Source organism: Dioscorea cayenensis, chromosome 22 (assembly GCF_009730915.1).
Source record: "Dioscorea cayenensis subsp. rotundata cultivar TDr96_F1 chromosome 22, TDr96_F1_v2_PseudoChromosome.rev07_lg8_w22 25.fasta, whole genome shotgun sequence".
Taxonomy (NCBI): Eukaryota; Viridiplantae; Streptophyta; class Magnoliopsida; order Dioscoreales; family Dioscoreaceae; genus Dioscorea; species Dioscorea cayenensis.
In genome coordinates, this window is record NC_052492.1 from 151615 (window position 1) to 168703 (window position 17089).

At 31.9% G+C, this 17089-nt stretch overlaps 3 protein-coding genes and 1 non-coding gene across 5 annotated transcripts; 3 read left to right on the plus strand and 1 right to left on the minus strand.

Annotated features, from left to right (window-relative positions):
- Positions 1-2729: 2729 nt before the first annotated feature.
- On the minus strand, positions 2730-2803 carry TRNAN-GUU. The gene has a single exon. It is a non-coding gene; the product is annotated as a tRNA-Asn (tRNA).
- Positions 2804-3222: 419 nt separating this feature from the next.
- Positions 3223-4423, plus strand: LOC120252739 (acid phosphatase 1-like). Its single transcript, XM_039260880.1, has 3 exons — positions 3223-3691; positions 3800-4027; positions 4123-4423. The coding sequence occupies exons 1-3, from the start codon at positions 3288-3290 to the stop codon at positions 4298-4300; spliced, it is 810 nt and encodes a 269-aa protein (XP_039116814.1). The 5' UTR covers positions 3223-3287; the 3' UTR covers positions 4301-4423.
- A 5894-nt stretch (positions 4424-10317) lies between these two features.
- LOC120252685 (acid phosphatase 1-like) lies at positions 10318-10804 on the plus strand. Its single transcript, XM_039260803.1, has 2 exons — positions 10318-10484; positions 10594-10804. Exons 1-2 carry the CDS (start codon positions 10318-10320, stop codon positions 10802-10804), a joined length of 378 nt encoding a protein of 125 aa, XP_039116737.1.
- A 2529-nt stretch (positions 10805-13333) lies between these two features.
- On the plus strand, positions 13334-17015 carry LOC120252737 (protein PHOSPHATE STARVATION RESPONSE 2-like). Of its 2 annotated transcripts, XM_039260878.1 has the most exons (9): positions 13335-13506; positions 14220-14275; positions 14352-14920; positions 15185-15395; positions 15486-15562; positions 15636-15675; positions 15862-15916; positions 16229-16298; positions 16425-17015. In XM_039260878.1, exons 3-9 carry the CDS (start codon positions 14450-14452, stop codon positions 16779-16781), a joined length of 1281 nt encoding a protein of 426 aa, XP_039116812.1. In that variant the 5' UTR covers positions 13335-13506; positions 14220-14275; positions 14352-14449; the 3' UTR covers positions 16782-17015. The 2 variants fall into 2 exon arrangements, with proteins under 2 accessions (XP_039116811.1, XP_039116812.1); XM_039260877.1 differs by having other exon boundaries at positions 13334-13506; positions 14220-14920.
- The last annotated feature ends 74 nt before the right edge of the window (positions 17016-17089 follow it).

Genomic DNA, 17089 nt, shown 5'->3' on the forward strand with positions numbered 1-17089 from the left:
CAATAATTCGAGCTCAAAATTAATTTTAAAAAAAATAATAAATTCAACTTTAATTTAAATTTTTAAAACTTGAACATGGTTCTGTTTAACTCGAAATTAGAATTAAATTTATTTATTTTAAAAATATGAAATTATTTGATTTAATCTAAATTTAAAAATATTTTATTTTTTATTTTTTATTTTAAATAAACCAACTCAATTTAAATAAAACCGTAAATAACAAACTAAAAAAATACATAAATCCACAAAAAAGTGGATTGAAAGATAAATAAAAAAAAAAAAGTGAATAACATAAGAAGAAACATAAAACAGGCCACTACGAGGCCTAACATTGTCAAACAAGGACTAACCTAGTAACTAAATGCGAGCAATATTATGTTTTATTATCATATAATAAAAATATTATTATCTATTATAAAACTTTTCAAGTGCCTTTTTGAAAAACTTGTCAAGTAGCCAAAATATTTTGTCCAAAGATCTCTTATTCAATTGTTATTGAATTTCATGTATATAGTATGCATTTCTTATTATTATGAAAACGAATATAAATCTTAATTTATGCATGATAAAAATCATGCATGTTAAAAGCTATGCTTGTGCCTGTTTTTTACATGATTTATTCATATTTTATTAAAAAAAAAACAACAACAACAACAGAACTCCAGCTCTACATGACACATATTGATGATTTTTGGACTCTTGAATCTTAGATTTTTGTGTTATAGTTCTCTAATTAATGGGTAAGCTCAAGTTTTGGGCTCATATAATCAGGCTAAAACCAAAGGCAGGCCCATTCTCAATAAACACGACGTGCAAACAAAAACAAAGAGCATAACTAATGATTTTATTTGATATTTCAGATATTATTTAAATTGTTTTTTATTAAACTACCAAAATATCTCTATGAGTCATTATGACATAGATATCCATTTTATTTATTTTTTTAATGAGCAAAAGGCCTAATTATAATGTATTAAAAGATAAAAAGATAGATAGTTATAGTTAGGTACAATGCATGTGGTAGGATATAAAAGAGGGAAAGAAAGAAAATATTGAAGAAAGTGCACTTAAAATCAAAGTTGCTTTTAATTATCGTCACATATTTAGTGTCATCGGTTTGAAATTATGTCTAATTTTGTTTGTTGCATATGTTACAAACTTAATAATCATAATTATTTTGGTAAATCAAAATATTTAAGATGTAAAATATAAAGAATAAACTATCAATGATTATTTTTTAAAAATATTAATGCCTAAATCACTACTACATTAAAATAAACACGATGAATTATGAATAGAATAAAACCCATTTGAGTCCCATTATTATTTTTTTTTTTTTGGAGTTAACTAAGTGTTCAATTCATTTCATATTGTAAATCAAATAGACTCAAAATTTGATGAGAAAGAAAATCACCCAAAAACTTATTCAAAAGTTCTTAGGCGTTCAAGTGGAGGGGTCAGGAGGCTTTCCACCTTGTGAGATGATGCAGAAGTAGAACACAGACTAGTTAGGGATAGTGGTTTAGGATATAAAAAGACCTAGGTCTTTTTCTTGTGTGTCACTTTTCTGTATCACCTTCGGTTATGTATTTTCACTTCTTGTAGTTGGTTATTTGTAGTTCCATGTTGTTTTGTTATTGTCTCCTCTTTTTCTTTTATTGAAGTAGTTATCCATATTTTCAAGAAAAAAAAAAAAAATTGGGAATCATTTTCACTTCAAAAATATTTCAATGTTACAATTTTTTATTTTTGATTAAAATAAAAAATCTCCAAAAGAAAGTTAGGCCAAAACGCGTTTGAGCAAAAGGCACATATGAGATAAGCCTAAATAAAGTAAGAGATTCCTCCATGTCCCAAATCCATGAGAATGATGTTAATTAGCATCATACACAAACAAAGCACTAATAATAAGTCACCGCCGAAAGCAACCAATTCTACATTCATGACGTGCCAAAAAAATATCTATATATATTCAAAACATATCACCTTTAATTACATCAAGAATATATATATATATATATCTTTGAAACAACCACTCAACTTGGAGAATAAAGAGCATGCATACATGCCCCTTATCTTCTTAAAAAGGTTATAAAAGAGAGAGTGAGGGTTGGAGATATTGAAGATAGAAAGATAAGAGAAAGTTTAAGAGAAGGAGAGAAGATGTTAGGATTGATGAGGTTTGGGAGGAAGAAGAAGCAGAAGGTGAAGGTGCATGCCATGATGAACTATTATAATAATTATAGTTCAAGAAGGAGTTGTGAGGATGAGGATGAGGATGAGGAATGGTGGTGGAGAAGGTCAGCAAGAGTGAGACAAGTGGTATGGAAACTCAGGTCTAAATGGAGACTTTCAGTGAAGAGGAGAAGTGGGGTTAAGTTTGGGTATGATCATCAGAGTTACTTGCAAAACTTTGATGATGGTTTCCTTTGACTTCTCCCTTTGTTTTTTTTTTTCTACTTCTTTGTTGTCATGTGGTAGTTGAGTGATGGCCTTCAGGCCTTATAGTTATAATATTTATATATTAAAAAAAATTGAAGTTTATTTATTATCAGCACTAATTATCCATCTTTAATATTAAAATACATTTGTATATTTTAAGATGAATCTAAATAAAAAAAATTTAGAGCGTGAATTAAGGGGCTAAGTTTGGGTATGTATGACCATGATGGTTTCCTTTGATTTTATCCTTTTTCATTATTTAATTTAACAAAAAAATAAAAATAGAGCGCTAGAGGAAGGGCTTGAACCTTCGACCTTGTGGTTAACAGCCACACGCTCTAACCAACTGAGCTACTCCAGCTTTAATGATGAAGAAATAAATAAATAAATAAATAAGATAATATATATTTATGATATTTATATATTGATGAAATTTTTAACAGAGGTTTCCTAGAAATAGAACAGCAATTGACACAGGAAACAACCTTTAAATTTACATCCAAAACAATCCAAGACTCAACTCCCAACATCTAAAGCATACATTGGTTTCTAACTAGATCCACATCTATCACAAGATTGATGCTTTTTTGGCATCATCCCATACATATATCATTTACAAACATACCAAACATGGCAAACATTCAACAATAATTTTGCTGGCAAATCAATTATAAAACACCAAATCATTATTCATAGTCAAATAATGCCAACTCATGTCTACTCAACCACCATGTGACCACCACCACCACCATTACCACCTTCATCCTCCACTCCATAAAAACACCATTTTAGTCACAACATTTCCAACATCAAAGAGAAAGTAAACACTTAACACTTCAACAACAATGGCTTTATCTCCATCTTTCTCCATCCCAATCCTTCTCATCCTTTCCATCTCCATAACCATTTCAGCTTCAGACCATTGGAACATCCTAAGTTTTTTGTCCTCTAACAATTGCAAGAACACTCTCTCTTTCAACCTCAAAAACTACTGTGAGAGTTGGCGAATGAATGTTGAACTCCATAACATTCTTGACTTTGATGTTATTCCCGGAGAATGCATTAACTACATTTCAAAGTACATGACTTCCTCTCAATATAAAGCTGATATTCAACGTGCAACTGAAGAGGCCTCACTTTTTCTCACCAATAACATCATTCATGGCTTTGATGATTTAGATGCTTGGATCTTTGACATAGATGATACTCTTCTTTCCACTCTACCTTACTATCAAAAGTACCATTTTGGGTAAGTTAATATTGTTCATGTATATATATATATATATGGTCAGAGTTTAGTTTGTTTGCAACATGACTAATTAAAAATATATATATGTATATATATATATATATACAGTGGTGATGATTGTTGCAAAGAAGAGAAGACAAATAGAGTTTTGTTAGAGGCATGGATGGAAGAGGAAAATGCTCCGGCAGTTGAACATATGGTTAGATTTTATAATGAGATCAAAGAGAGAGGATTTAAGATCTTTCTTATTTCATCCCGTGGTGAACATCTAAGAGATGCTACCATTAATAACCTTATTAAGGTTGGATATCATGGTTGGGCTCAACTTATCTTGAGGTATTTCTTTTCATATCAACTTAAGTTTTTAGTTGAATTGAGTATATAAATTTTGTAATATAGATATATATATTTGTATTTTATGTGTGATGAAGGTGTGAGGATGATGAGAAACAAGGAATAGAAGATTACAAGGCGAATCAAAGGAAGAAGTTAATGAAGCAAGGGTATCATCTATGGGGGAATATTGGGGATCAATGGAGTAGTCTTAATGGTCATTCTTATGCTAGGAGATCATTCAAGCTCCCAAATCCAATGTATTATGAAGCTTAGAACTATGTGCTGTGTGTGTGTGTTTATTTAGTTCAATGAGTTAATGAAGAACAGAGGATTATGCCTATCAATTATTGATTGTGTTTCAGTGAGTTTAATTAATGAATAATAATCTTTGATGTATGAGAGTATGTGTCTGACTTGTATCACATGAGTGTGAGATTAGAAGACATCAATAACATCATTATTTACTCACAAATTACAAAATATGGATATAAATTTAAGACAATAAATAAATTCGCCATTTATATGTTACAGTGAGTTTTCATTTTTCTCTCAATTTAAATTTAAAGATGTTGTCCGCATTTATCTAGACAACAAATTGTCCTTATCTCTCTTGTCAAATGATACCAAATTTTAAACACTTTTTGGAAATGATGTATTTAGTTCTACTATTTTAATTAAAATTATGTAAAATAGAACCACTAGAAACTAATGTTTAAAAGTGAGAACTCATTCCTTCTGCGAGGTTGAGAGAGTTGAACTTCTGCTTACAATAATGTTTGAAGATGGTAGCATTTAATTTTTTTTAAAAATAATATATAAATAATTTGTGAGCAAACAAAATTTAGATTATCTTCTTTTGAAAGTCAATGCTTCCATGCATTTTCAAGTGAAGTTGATGTTTAATTTATTTCATAGGGATACATCACCCACTCCCGTGAAACGCTTAAAGTGCTAGATTAGTTATATAAATTATTCATGAATAATTTAAAATATATATACCTAGCGGGCCGGGTCGGGTCACGTTTGGGTAGCTTGTGACCAGTCAGGTTTGCAGGATCAGCCCGATCCAACTGGTCACTACTGTGCCACGGGCCGGTTACAAATCGGCCACAAACCGACTCAGGCCCGACAGGTTTGGTCTGGCGGGCCGATTAACCGGCCCGTGCCCATGTCTACATCATCCACTGACGTAGTTATATAAAATATCCATAGATAATTTAATATATATATATTTCAAATAGAAAAATCATTGATAAATTCATTTTTTAAGATACAAAGTTGACATCTTAGTTTCTTATCCGGTCGAACGTTATTATTATTATTAATGGATAACTATGATTTGTGTGTTTACTATCTTTTATTCACAAGGTTAATGTAAGAGTTTTGAAGAGTTTGATTTGAAATATTAAGATGCATGGGGAAGGGGGACTATGATAATTTTGAAAATTTTAAGGGATTAAACGGAAATGTGTGAGCAAATCCAACAGCAAGCCTTCCCAAACCCTGAATTGAAAATGCTAGAGTGAGTGATGGCCTTGATCAATAGCTAGGATGAATCATGAAGTTGCTTCTCAGATGAGTCTTTGGCGGAGCACGTCCAGACAAACTGAAGTGAAAATGCATGCCCATGTGGGCCACATCTATTAATTTGCCATCTTACAATCAAAGTTGAGCTCAGTATATAGGGGTGATGAGGAGGTGGATTCTTGAATCTTAATTCTCCTTGAATTGATGATTCCCGGGCACCAATTTCTTCCTTATCAAAGATGATCCTTGACTGATGGTGTGGTTAAGGTGTTTGCATCATGTTGCACACAACGGGGGACTCACAACCCAAAAAACGGGCCTAATGGAGTGGGATTGCCCCTCACATATATACATATGGACTCCCCCTCAATTAGGCGATGTGGGACTAAACCAGTTTTACAACATTGCTTTTCCGATCAGATCCGACGTCTTCGTCGGATTAGGTACGCTTAACTCAATGACACTTCACTCAGCAACGCCCATGCGCAACAAGAGCAGTCAGGAAAATGATCTTGCTGATTAATGGTAGTAATGCTCCTGCATCTCATATGGTCAAGCAGGGCTATATGTTTAACAACCTCATCATGAGATCTCAAATCTATATGTTTAACAACATGGCAAAGGAGTTGATTAGGACACCCAATATCTTGCTGATACTCAGGTTGGTATCAGCAAACTACTCAGAGCTATCAAATCTTCTGCAGACTACTCAACACCCATGTTTCCTCTTGGCGTTTTTCAAACTATCTTTGATTAATGGTGGTTGGGTTCCCAATGACTCATTGCTCCTGTTTTCCATCTCAACATTAAACTATAGCAATCTTAGGCTAGCCCTGTCCTAAGTGTCATGTAGTAGTGTACTCTCTCTGTTTCTTTTTATATGTGATAAATTTATGTTTTTTTAATTTGTTATATTTTAAAATCAAAAAATATTTATTATTTTTTTTTCTAAGATTATCCATAATATTTTATTCAACTCTCTTGTTGAAATTAAATATGAGAAAAAAATATGAAGATATAAATTAGGGGTAATTTTAGAAAGATAAATAATTTTTTTAAAATTTTTTTGTGAAATAACTAAATTTTTTGGTATGTGAGATTTGCTGGATTAACCACTACATATAAAAAAACCGAAAAAGTATCATACAACTCAAGTAGAGTGTCTCCTGGAGTGTCATTTGCCTAACCATTATCATCCCAGTCCCCCTAAAGGTCTTCGGGAGTTGCATAGTCAAATATGTTCGCCAACATCTTGGCACCATTGACCAGATTTCCATGATTCGGTGATAATAGGCTCATTATATGTGTTTTGATTATGTTGGGCCTCCAACAACATGGTTGTTGGATTGAGTGGCTTAACCCCTTGCTTTGGACTTAATCCAATTCAATCTTTGTGGTCTGGTCCAATCAGGTTGAACTTCTTTGTTCGAACCAAATTCCGGTTGGGCTTAATCAAGTTAGTCTCGATTCAGCTAACTTGATTAGTAACTGCACCTAGGTCACACCGTCACGAGTGAATCCATCACCTTAAACATTTCTTGTAATTGTAATATTTATATATATACACAACATTACTTGAGAAATTGATTGACCATTTATAAAATGAACTTAATTGTCCATCTTTATTAGCAGAAAAATTTATATATTTAAACATGGATATAAATTGAATGTTTTAGTTAAGAAATTGAGAACCTAATTAGAGCCACTCAATATAACCGAGCTACTCCAACTCTAGTCTTTGTTTTATACATAAATATAATATATTATAATAATTGTCATTATTATATTTTGACTAGCAGTTTTGGTCTTTGTTTAATACACAAGTATAATATATTATAATAATTATGATTATTATTTTTTGACTAGCTTTCGTCTTTGTTTAATACATAAATATAATATATTTTTAATAATTATGATAATAATTTGTTTGATTAAAACATGCATGCGGTATATATGTGTTGTCACGAACGAACATGTGCAGATAACGAGAATTGAACTTTTAATCCATCTGCCTTCACGCTGTGATGTGGGTTCCGAGTTGTAAGTAGTCTGACCCAATAACTAAGAATTCATTATTATTTTTATATCCAACAAAATTTAAATTTAGAATTTTCTGGAATATCTAACTGCAACAGTTATAGTGTTTATTTAATACATAATTATGAATATATGTATATATATATATATATATAAACTTAAAAGCAATTGGGATTAATTAAACAACCTATATTATATATGATCGAGTTGACAACCAATAATACAATCGTGAGCTCTAAGTCCTGACATCTCAAGCATACATTGGTCTTTAACTAGTTCCACATCTTTCACAAGATTGATGATGCTCTTTTGGCATTATCTTCATACATGAATTCACAACATTGATGCTCTTTTGGCATCTTCTTTATAAGTATACATTATATAATCATTTTAAAACAAGCACATAAAACATAACAAACATTCAATATATATATATATATAGCAATAATTAATCGCTCACAAACCATTATAAAACACCAAATCATACTCACAGTAATTAAACCTCATCCTCTCTATAAAAACACCATTTTAGGGACAAGATTGACATAAAACAAGAAAAACAATTGAGATGGCCATGATAGCTTCATCTTTCTCCATTCCATTCCTTCTCATCCTCTTCATCTGCATTATAACCATTACCGCTCTGGTTTATTGTGATTCTAATGATGATGCAAATGCCTCCCACTACACCATAATGGGTCTTTAGCGGCGTTTTATTTAACATTTAGCGGCGTTTTTAAATGCCGCTAATTACCATAATCGACGATTTCGAAAAGCCGAGCAAAGCACTGCCAAAAGATAGTGTCGAGAATGTCCCAAATGAATTAGCGGCGTTTGAAGATAAACGCCGCTAAATTAGCGGGCGCTTTTTATTTCCTTTTAGCGGCTTTTATACCTTATAAAATAATTAATTTACGAATTATATTAGCGGCGTTTATTTGTAAACGCCGCTAACTTAGCGGCGTTTATCTATTCTTTAGTGGCGTTTTTAAAAAATAATTTAAAAAATTAATGTAAATTTTTTTAACCTGATTTTTTTTTATAAAAAAGAAAAACAACTACTCTAATTATTAATATTATTTTTTTTCTTTTTTTAGATTTTTTTTCTTTATTTTTAATTTATTCTCTTTTCTCTTTTTTAATTATTATTATTATTATTATTTTCACTTTTTCCTCTTTTCTTCTTCTTCACATCTTGTTTCTTCCTCTTCTAGTTTCTTCATCATCATCATCATCATCATCATCTTTTTCTTCTTCTTCTTCTAGTTTCTTCAACATCATCATCATCTTCTTCTTCTTCTTCTAGTTTCTTCAACATCATCATCATCTTCTTCTTCTTCTATTTTTTCTTCTTCTTCACATCTTGTTTCTTCTTCTTCTTCTTCTTCTTCTTCTTCATCATCATCATCATCATCATAATCATCATCATCATCATCTTCTTCTTCTTCTTCTTCTTCTTCTTCTTCATCATCATCATCATCATCATAATCATCATCATCATCATCATCTTCTTCTTCTTCTTCTTCTTCTTCTTCTTCTTCTTCTTCTTATCGCGTCGTCATCATCGTCATCACATTCTTCATCTTCATCTCTTCATCTTCATCATAACTTGGGTATTTATAAAAAAATAAAAATCGATGAGTATTTAGCGGCGTTTTTTCTTAAAAAAACGCCGCTAAATAAAAAAATTTTAAAATTAATGGCGCCCAAATTCAAATTTTTCTCAAAAAAATACAGGGCAAATTTTTGAATTTCTCAAAAAAATATATTTTAGCGGCGTTTTTTTATGCATAAACGCCGCTAAAGTTTAATTTTGTAATTTTTAAATTAAAAAAATTAGATTTTCACGGCGTTTTTTGGGACAAACGCCACGGAATTTTTAATTTTATAAATTTTTCAAATAAAAAAATTTTTACTATCTCGCGTTTTTTTGAAAAACGCCGCTAAATCTAAATTTTTTTGGCTTTTTAAAATTTAATTATATCATAACTTTTAAGCGGCGTTTTTTTAGTCATAAATCGTCGCTAAATATAAATTTTATTAGTTTCAAATTTTATCATATCAGAAATTTAGCGGCGTGTTTTCTAAAAACGCCACTAATTACATTCTTTTTAGTGGCGTTTATTATAAAAACGCCCGCTAAACATAAATTTTCGTCTTTTGAAATTTAATAAGTATTATGACTTTTAGTGGCGTTTTTAGTAAAAAAACGCCGCTAAATATAAATTTTATGACTTTGAAATTTCATAACATCTTGATTTAGCGGCTTTTTACAAAAACGCCGCTAAATTACTAAGATCTTTAGTGGCGTTTGCGTAAAAACGCGTAGAATTATTTTTTTAGTGGCATTTATGAAAAAACGCCGTTAAAGTCATAAATATAGTGGCGTTTGGAAAAAACGCCGCAAAATAAATGCCGCTAAAGACCCATTATGGTGTAGTGTCCATTAACGACGTCCCCTCGGGTTCTAATATATTATCTGATGATGATGAGATTACCTCCACTATTGATTCCTCGGGTTCTAGTATTACTTCTAATAATAAAATTACCCATGTTACCGACCACTCGAATTCTAATATGTCCTCTGATGATGATGATGAGATTACCCCATTATCATCGACCTCGTCAAGACCAACTGTGAGAGTTGGCGAATGAATGTCGAACTCCATAACATTCTTGAATTTAGACATATTTCTAAAGAATGCATCGACTACATATCAAAATACATGACTACTCAATATAAAACCGATGTTCGACGCGCCACCGAAGAGGCCACGGTTTTCCTCAACAAGAATCTTCAACATAGCTCAGATGATTATTTAGATGCATGGATCTTCGACGTAGATGATACCCTTCTTTCCACTGTACCATATTATGAAAAGTACCACTTTGGGTAAGAGCTAGCATTGACATGAATGCATGATTATTATTATTATTATTATTATTTTGGGACGTATATATGTAACCAATTAACTGACTAATTAATTAATTAATTATGGCAGCAATAATGATTGCGGAGAAGAGATGCAAAACAATGCAGTTTTGTTGGAGACATGGATGAAAGAGGCAAAGGCTCCAGCTGTTGAATATATGGTTGAACTTTTTCACAAAATCAAAGGGAAAGGATTAAAGATCCTTCTCATTTCGTCTCGTAAAGAGCATTTAAGAGGTGTCACCGTTGATAACCTTGCGAAGGCTGGATATTATGATTGAGATCAACTCAAATTGAGGTACTTCTTTCTTTCTATCTGTTTAAGGTTTTATTTTATTTTATTTTATTTTTAACATAGTGGATAAATCATATTTCATTGGAAAAAAAAAAAAAGACAATTCACAGGGTGTTGGAAGGAAAACAAAACATATAAAAACAACCTTAATTAAAAAGATAGGATTTGATTATGAATTTAGAGTGAAACAACTCTGCTCTTGCGAAAAAAGCATCAGTTAATTTGCTTAATTTAGTTTCAGGGGCTCCTCCAATTGCAAGTATTTAATATATATATATATATTTTTAAATTGTGATGAAGGTGTCCGGCTGATGAGCAATATAGCATAGAAGAGTACAAGGTCAAACAAAGGAAAAAGTTTAAAGAGGAAGGATATCGTCTATGTGGTAATATAGGGGACCAATGGAGTAGTCTCAATGGTGATCATTATGCCACTAGATCATTCAAGCTCCCAAATCCCATGTATTATGAAGCTTAATTAGAACAATAAGCAATAACTTGAATGGAGGAGAGTGTGCAATGCATTGTGTGCTTATTTAGTCTAGTGACTGAATGAAAGAGCACGGATCATTCCCATCAATTGACTATATATGTATCACCATCTGTTTATGTTGCTTTATTTTCTTTGTTTTGTTTGTCTGTTTGGTTTTCTAAATAAAGCAATAGTTTATCTATTTTTATTTTTTTAAAATCTATATATATGTATTGGTAAATTAAATGATTAATAATCTTTATAGTATGTCTGATTTTTATTGCATATTAAAAGATATTAACAACAAACATCTTTTACTGATAAATTGCAAAATATAGATACATTAAAAAAAAATGAGTTGAAATTTGTTTTTGTGTGTTTTTATTGCAAAACCATTCTTACTTTTTTTTATTTTTTTTTATAAAATAAATAAATCATAAATTTATCGAGATAAACAGCAAAGAAACTAGCATTCTTTTGATAAATAATACCAAATTTTAAAAACAAAATTCCCTAAATTGAAAGAATATAGTGTGCAAAAAAATTATTGTTCAACTACGTCCACTAAAAGTTAATGTTTACATAATTGGAGAGTAAAAAAATTAAAAATATTTGAATTGTCCTTCTTTGAAAATCAATACTTTTTATATGTTTTCAAGTGAATGTGATGCTTTATTTTATTAATGATATACCCTCCACTTGGTAGTGATGCTTGAAGTGTTGGCTAGAAAAAAAACAGTGATTATATATATATATATATATATAAGCATTAACAAAGTTTTTGATAGATCCTATGATTTATTTATTTAAAAAATTAAATAAATCACAAGCACAAGATACAATGCTAAAAAATAATTAAAAAAAAACAACAAAAACACACAAAAAACACAAAAATGAGATCATAAGTCCAAAAGACTTATGGTGCTACAGGGGCCTCACATTCTATGATTTATGTTTACTATAGTTTAGTTAATGGCTACAGAATATAATTAAATTAATTATTAAAATTTCAAGAAATTGAACTTTTGGGTGATGATTTTTTTTTTCACAAGATTAATAAAAGTGATAGTTTGAAAAAATATTAGGGGGTTAAAAATTTATTGTTTTAATTAAAATTGGGTAAACTACATCCACTAAAAGCTAATGTTTAATTAATTCTTGGGCAAAAAGTTTAGATTATCTTTCAAAGAAGTCAATATGCTGATATGTTTTCAAGTGAAGGTGAAGTTTTGTTTTATGGGATATGAGAATGCTTAAAATGTTTGTTGGGGAAATATCAGTGATAAATTCGTCACTTAAGATTCAATATATATTCATGTTTAAGTTTTTTAAACCATAATATATAAATAACAAATATCCTCTCAAATACTAAAATAAAAACTTGATGGATTCTGTGATTTATGTTTAATTGTTAAACTTTGATGAGATTGAATGTCGGGCATTTTGGTACAAAGTTTTACCATAAAATTGTGGATACCCGTGTGTGTATATATATATAGTATAAATTCAAGATTATTGTGAACATAAATGATTTTTTTCCAAAATAACATCTAAACATAAATATTACTAAAAATAAATCAACTCAAATTGTTGCCATTTAGTTAAAATGATAAAATACTATATAATTAACTTAGCGATATGATTCTATTCCAAATAAAACTATAATTTAACAAAATAAGCAAAAATAATCCAAATATAAAAATTTAAATATTTAATAACTAAAAAAAGGGCATTAAAATTAGAGAATGGTATTTTTTTATTCATGTAAATATATTCCTAAGTCTTAAGAATATTTTATAGCCAACCCCTATCAGAATATGGTAAGTCAACAATTATGGAAATAACGTTTAATAGAAATAAATGGTGAAATAATTTCGTAAATTCATGACTAATTTTTTTTTTTTCAAAATATTAATAAAAGAGTTTTGAAGGGTTTAAATATTTAGATTTATGGGGTGTAGAAAAGGAATATATATGATAATTTGGGAAATTTTAGGGGGCTAAATGGAAATAGGTTAGCAAATCCAATAGCAATCTTTCCTAAATTTCATGGCTCCGATTGACTTGATTTGCACGCTGAGATGGAAAGCACGACGAGCTTCATCTCTCGCCGTCCTTCTTCCTCCTCGATCGGCCCAAAAAAGTCCCTGCTTTTCGCCTCCTTCTCTCTGTTTGTGCGATCTCGGCGCCAGAATTTGCCGCTACTCGGTGTCTAGGTGAAATTCTTGAAGCCTTTTGCTATATTTTGATGTCTTTTGGTGTCCTTTGCATGGCCTGCATAGCGAATTGATGAGACTTTGTATCTCTGTCCATTTTGATCCTGTTTGATTGGAATATGGAATGCTTTGTTGGATTCTGTCGTGTTTTGTTGCTCTCCCTTTGAAGAATTTGGGAATCTTATCCGTTCTTTTTTATGTTTATCTTTTGCTTGAATTTTGGAAATCAATGGATAGTGAGTGGTATTCTGGTTTGATTGTTTTTTGCTTGATTCCTCAGATGCAAAATGAAGTACAATACTCAATGTAAACCTAGAGAAGCATGATTCAGCTTTTTATGTCTTAAAACAAAGCATGATATTTATTATGGTGTATGAAATAATTGGTTAATTATCTGATGGAACTCTTTGGTTATCAAAAGACTGAATTTTTGGGCCTAAAACCAGCAACTAATGCCATCTATATTGTGCACTGTGTGCAAGTTGAACCTATTATTTCTGATTTATATGTGTATTTGTAGCTACACAAATTCTGCTGTGTTGTTGAACTTGATTAATAGCGTAACTGCTCTAATTGGTTGTTCTCCCAATTACATGTCTTCTTGAGTGGCGCGTGCATTGGGGTTTATTTTGTTTTGAAGAACCTATATTTGTTTTCCTGTGAGCTGGTTTGTTATATATAATACACTTAGAAGTAATATGTTTTGCTTACAGGATTTGATGACGGTGAAGTAGCAGAGCGATTAAGAAACAAAGAATTGATTTGGAGTGTAGGTTATGAATAATCTACAAGTCGTAGCAAGTAGAGGTGCAGCTGAAATCACTTATAAACAAGTTTTATGACAGGATTCTCTGGAGTTATCTCATCATCACTGCCTGTTCTACCCACTTCAGTGGAGGAAAATTATCCTACGGTGTTCGTTTCCCAAAGAGGACAACAGGAAATGGAGGCTTCAGATAATCAGTCAAAAACAGCACCTTGTCATACCCCACCTGTATCCCATATTGGCAATGGCAGACCTTTACTATCATCGGCACCAGGCTCCCAAACTGATTTCCAGTTCTCTTCCATTTCTCACAATGGGAGACATCCTATTGATCCTCTGTTCAATTCCCAATCGTCTTTTGGTGATAGGTGTTTGCCTTCAAAACATTCATCATATGCAATGACTGCTCAACCTCCTATAACCCATTTCCCTAAAGAACCAACTGAAATCTCTTGGCGTGAAGATGCACTTACACCCATGTTCGATAGTTCTGAAAATTTCACTTCAACCCACAGTCAATTGCTAAATGGCTGTCTCATAACCTCTGATGACTTCTCAAAGTCATTTGATTTGTCAGATTTGAATGATTTTGATGAGGCTAGTTTGGAGTTCCTCAATGACTCAAATTCCAATGAACATCAGCTGCAGGTGTGTTACTTAATTAGCAAATGTCTAGATCATTGATTGTTACCTATATATTCTGGTGGTGGCCTCTTGGTTTGTGACATAGGACATTCTTATTTATCATCATCTAGCATTACAATGACTACCACATGATTTAGCTGGGATTAATAAACTTCCCTTTGTTTTCTTATCTATTTTGTTTTTCAAAAAGAGAGTGTAATAGATGGTTTTATACTTTTATCTTCATATTTCTGGACTTGATTTAATGGGTACTTGCTTGTTCTATAGGTTGTGCAACAAGCTGGCCTAGCATCTTCAAGTTTTTCTGTGCCCCAGCCACAAATAAATAAATCAGCCCTTTCACATTCTGCGGAGCTGTGTCATGCACCAAGTCCTTCATCCTCTACCAACGCTACTGCAGTAAAATCACGCATGCGGTGGACTCAAGAACTACATGGGTGCTTTGTAGAAGCTGTTAGCCAGCTTGGCGGTAGTGAAAGTAGGTTACATCATCTTTTTCATTTTTCATTCTTTCTTGGTGTACCTATCAAATGATTTCTTGATCAGCAATTGGTTTTCTGACTAACAGGAGCGACCCCCAAAGAAGTTCTGAAGCTGATGAAAAAGGACGGCCTGACTATATACCATGTGAAAAGTCACTTGCAGGTTTTTATTTTGTTCTTTTGGATATTCAGATTCCTTATTCTCCTGGTTGCATGATTATCGACACATCTTGCAGAAATATCGAACAGCTCGTTACAGGCCAGAATCATCTGAAGGTCAGTCAATATTATTCTTATTCTAGATTCACCTCGGATTTAAGATGTTTAGAGAGTTTATGATGCTTTTCTATCTGTGAAATCATGGCAAATTTTTAATGTATTGGCTTTTACATGTTCCACCCAAGTGAATAATGACCTTACCATTCACAGATGTTTAATGTGTCTCTTTCTTTGTTTTCGCAGCGGTGCCAGAAAAGACTTCTACAGCATCTGAGAAATTATCTCTGGACCCGAAGATGTGAGTGATTATGTCATTTTAACTTGTTTGGCCATGCACACTTAGTAATTTGCCTTGAGATCAATAATTGGTTGAAAACTGGATGATATCTCTGCCAATCTTGTGGAACTGAGCACTTCATTCATGATTTTTAAACATTGTTTAATGCTAGATTTGTATCCTGTTCCTTTCTTTTTGTCCCTGATATTTACCGTGTTAACTCATTAGTAATTATTGGTGGACATGAAAGTTACTTGTTTTGAATTAATGCAGCCTTTAAATTAATAACTTAAGTGTAAACATAAATTTAAGCTCATTGTTTTCTCATGACAGGGGTATTGAGATAACTGAAACATTGAGGATACAGATGGCTCTCCAGAAGCAACTTCATGAACAACTTGAGGTTGAGATTGATCCCTATTTGAATTGGCATCTCTTTTTAAATTATCTTCTATAATCAATAAGTGTCTCATTTTGCTGGGTTTATGCTTGACTCATGAATATTCTATCTTTTCCATTCCCTTTGCAGGTTCAGAGGAACCTGCAGCTGAGAATTGAAGAACAAGGGAGATACCTGCAGATGATGTTTGAGAAGCAACAGAAGATGGGTTTGGAGATGATGAAGACCAAGTCTCCATTAGATGATCCCTCCACCCAAACAGTGCATGACTCTGACAATTCTTCAGATGGAGCACGTTCCGCTAGCAAAAATGGATCTGTGGCAGCTGATCAAGCTGAGAAGGAAAATGCTTCCGTCGTTGCAATAACTGAGGAAGAGTTTTCTCAAATTGGTAACAAACATAAATTGCCTGAGCCTGAGCCTGTTGTTGGTGGTTCTCATTCTCCAACCCACAAGCGAGCAAGAGGTGGTGAAATTCAGCAGTGAAGTAGTTGCTCAGGAGGAGTTCGTGACCCTTATCCCCGAATATGATTGTTATCGTTATTGACTCTTTTATTTAAATGGTGAATGATGGTAACTTTTTAATGTGTTCAGCAAAAAAATAAGTTGCTGTAAGAGTCAAGTTTATATGATTGGTTAATTGCACTGTTAAGTCGAGATAATAATCTCTTATTCAATCAAATTCAAAAAGGAAAAATCAGCAGAAGTCGAGTTCAATCAGTTGTGATCAATGATCTATATGAATTGGTATGATCCTAGTAAAGCAGGATACTGAAATCATTACCAGAATTCAA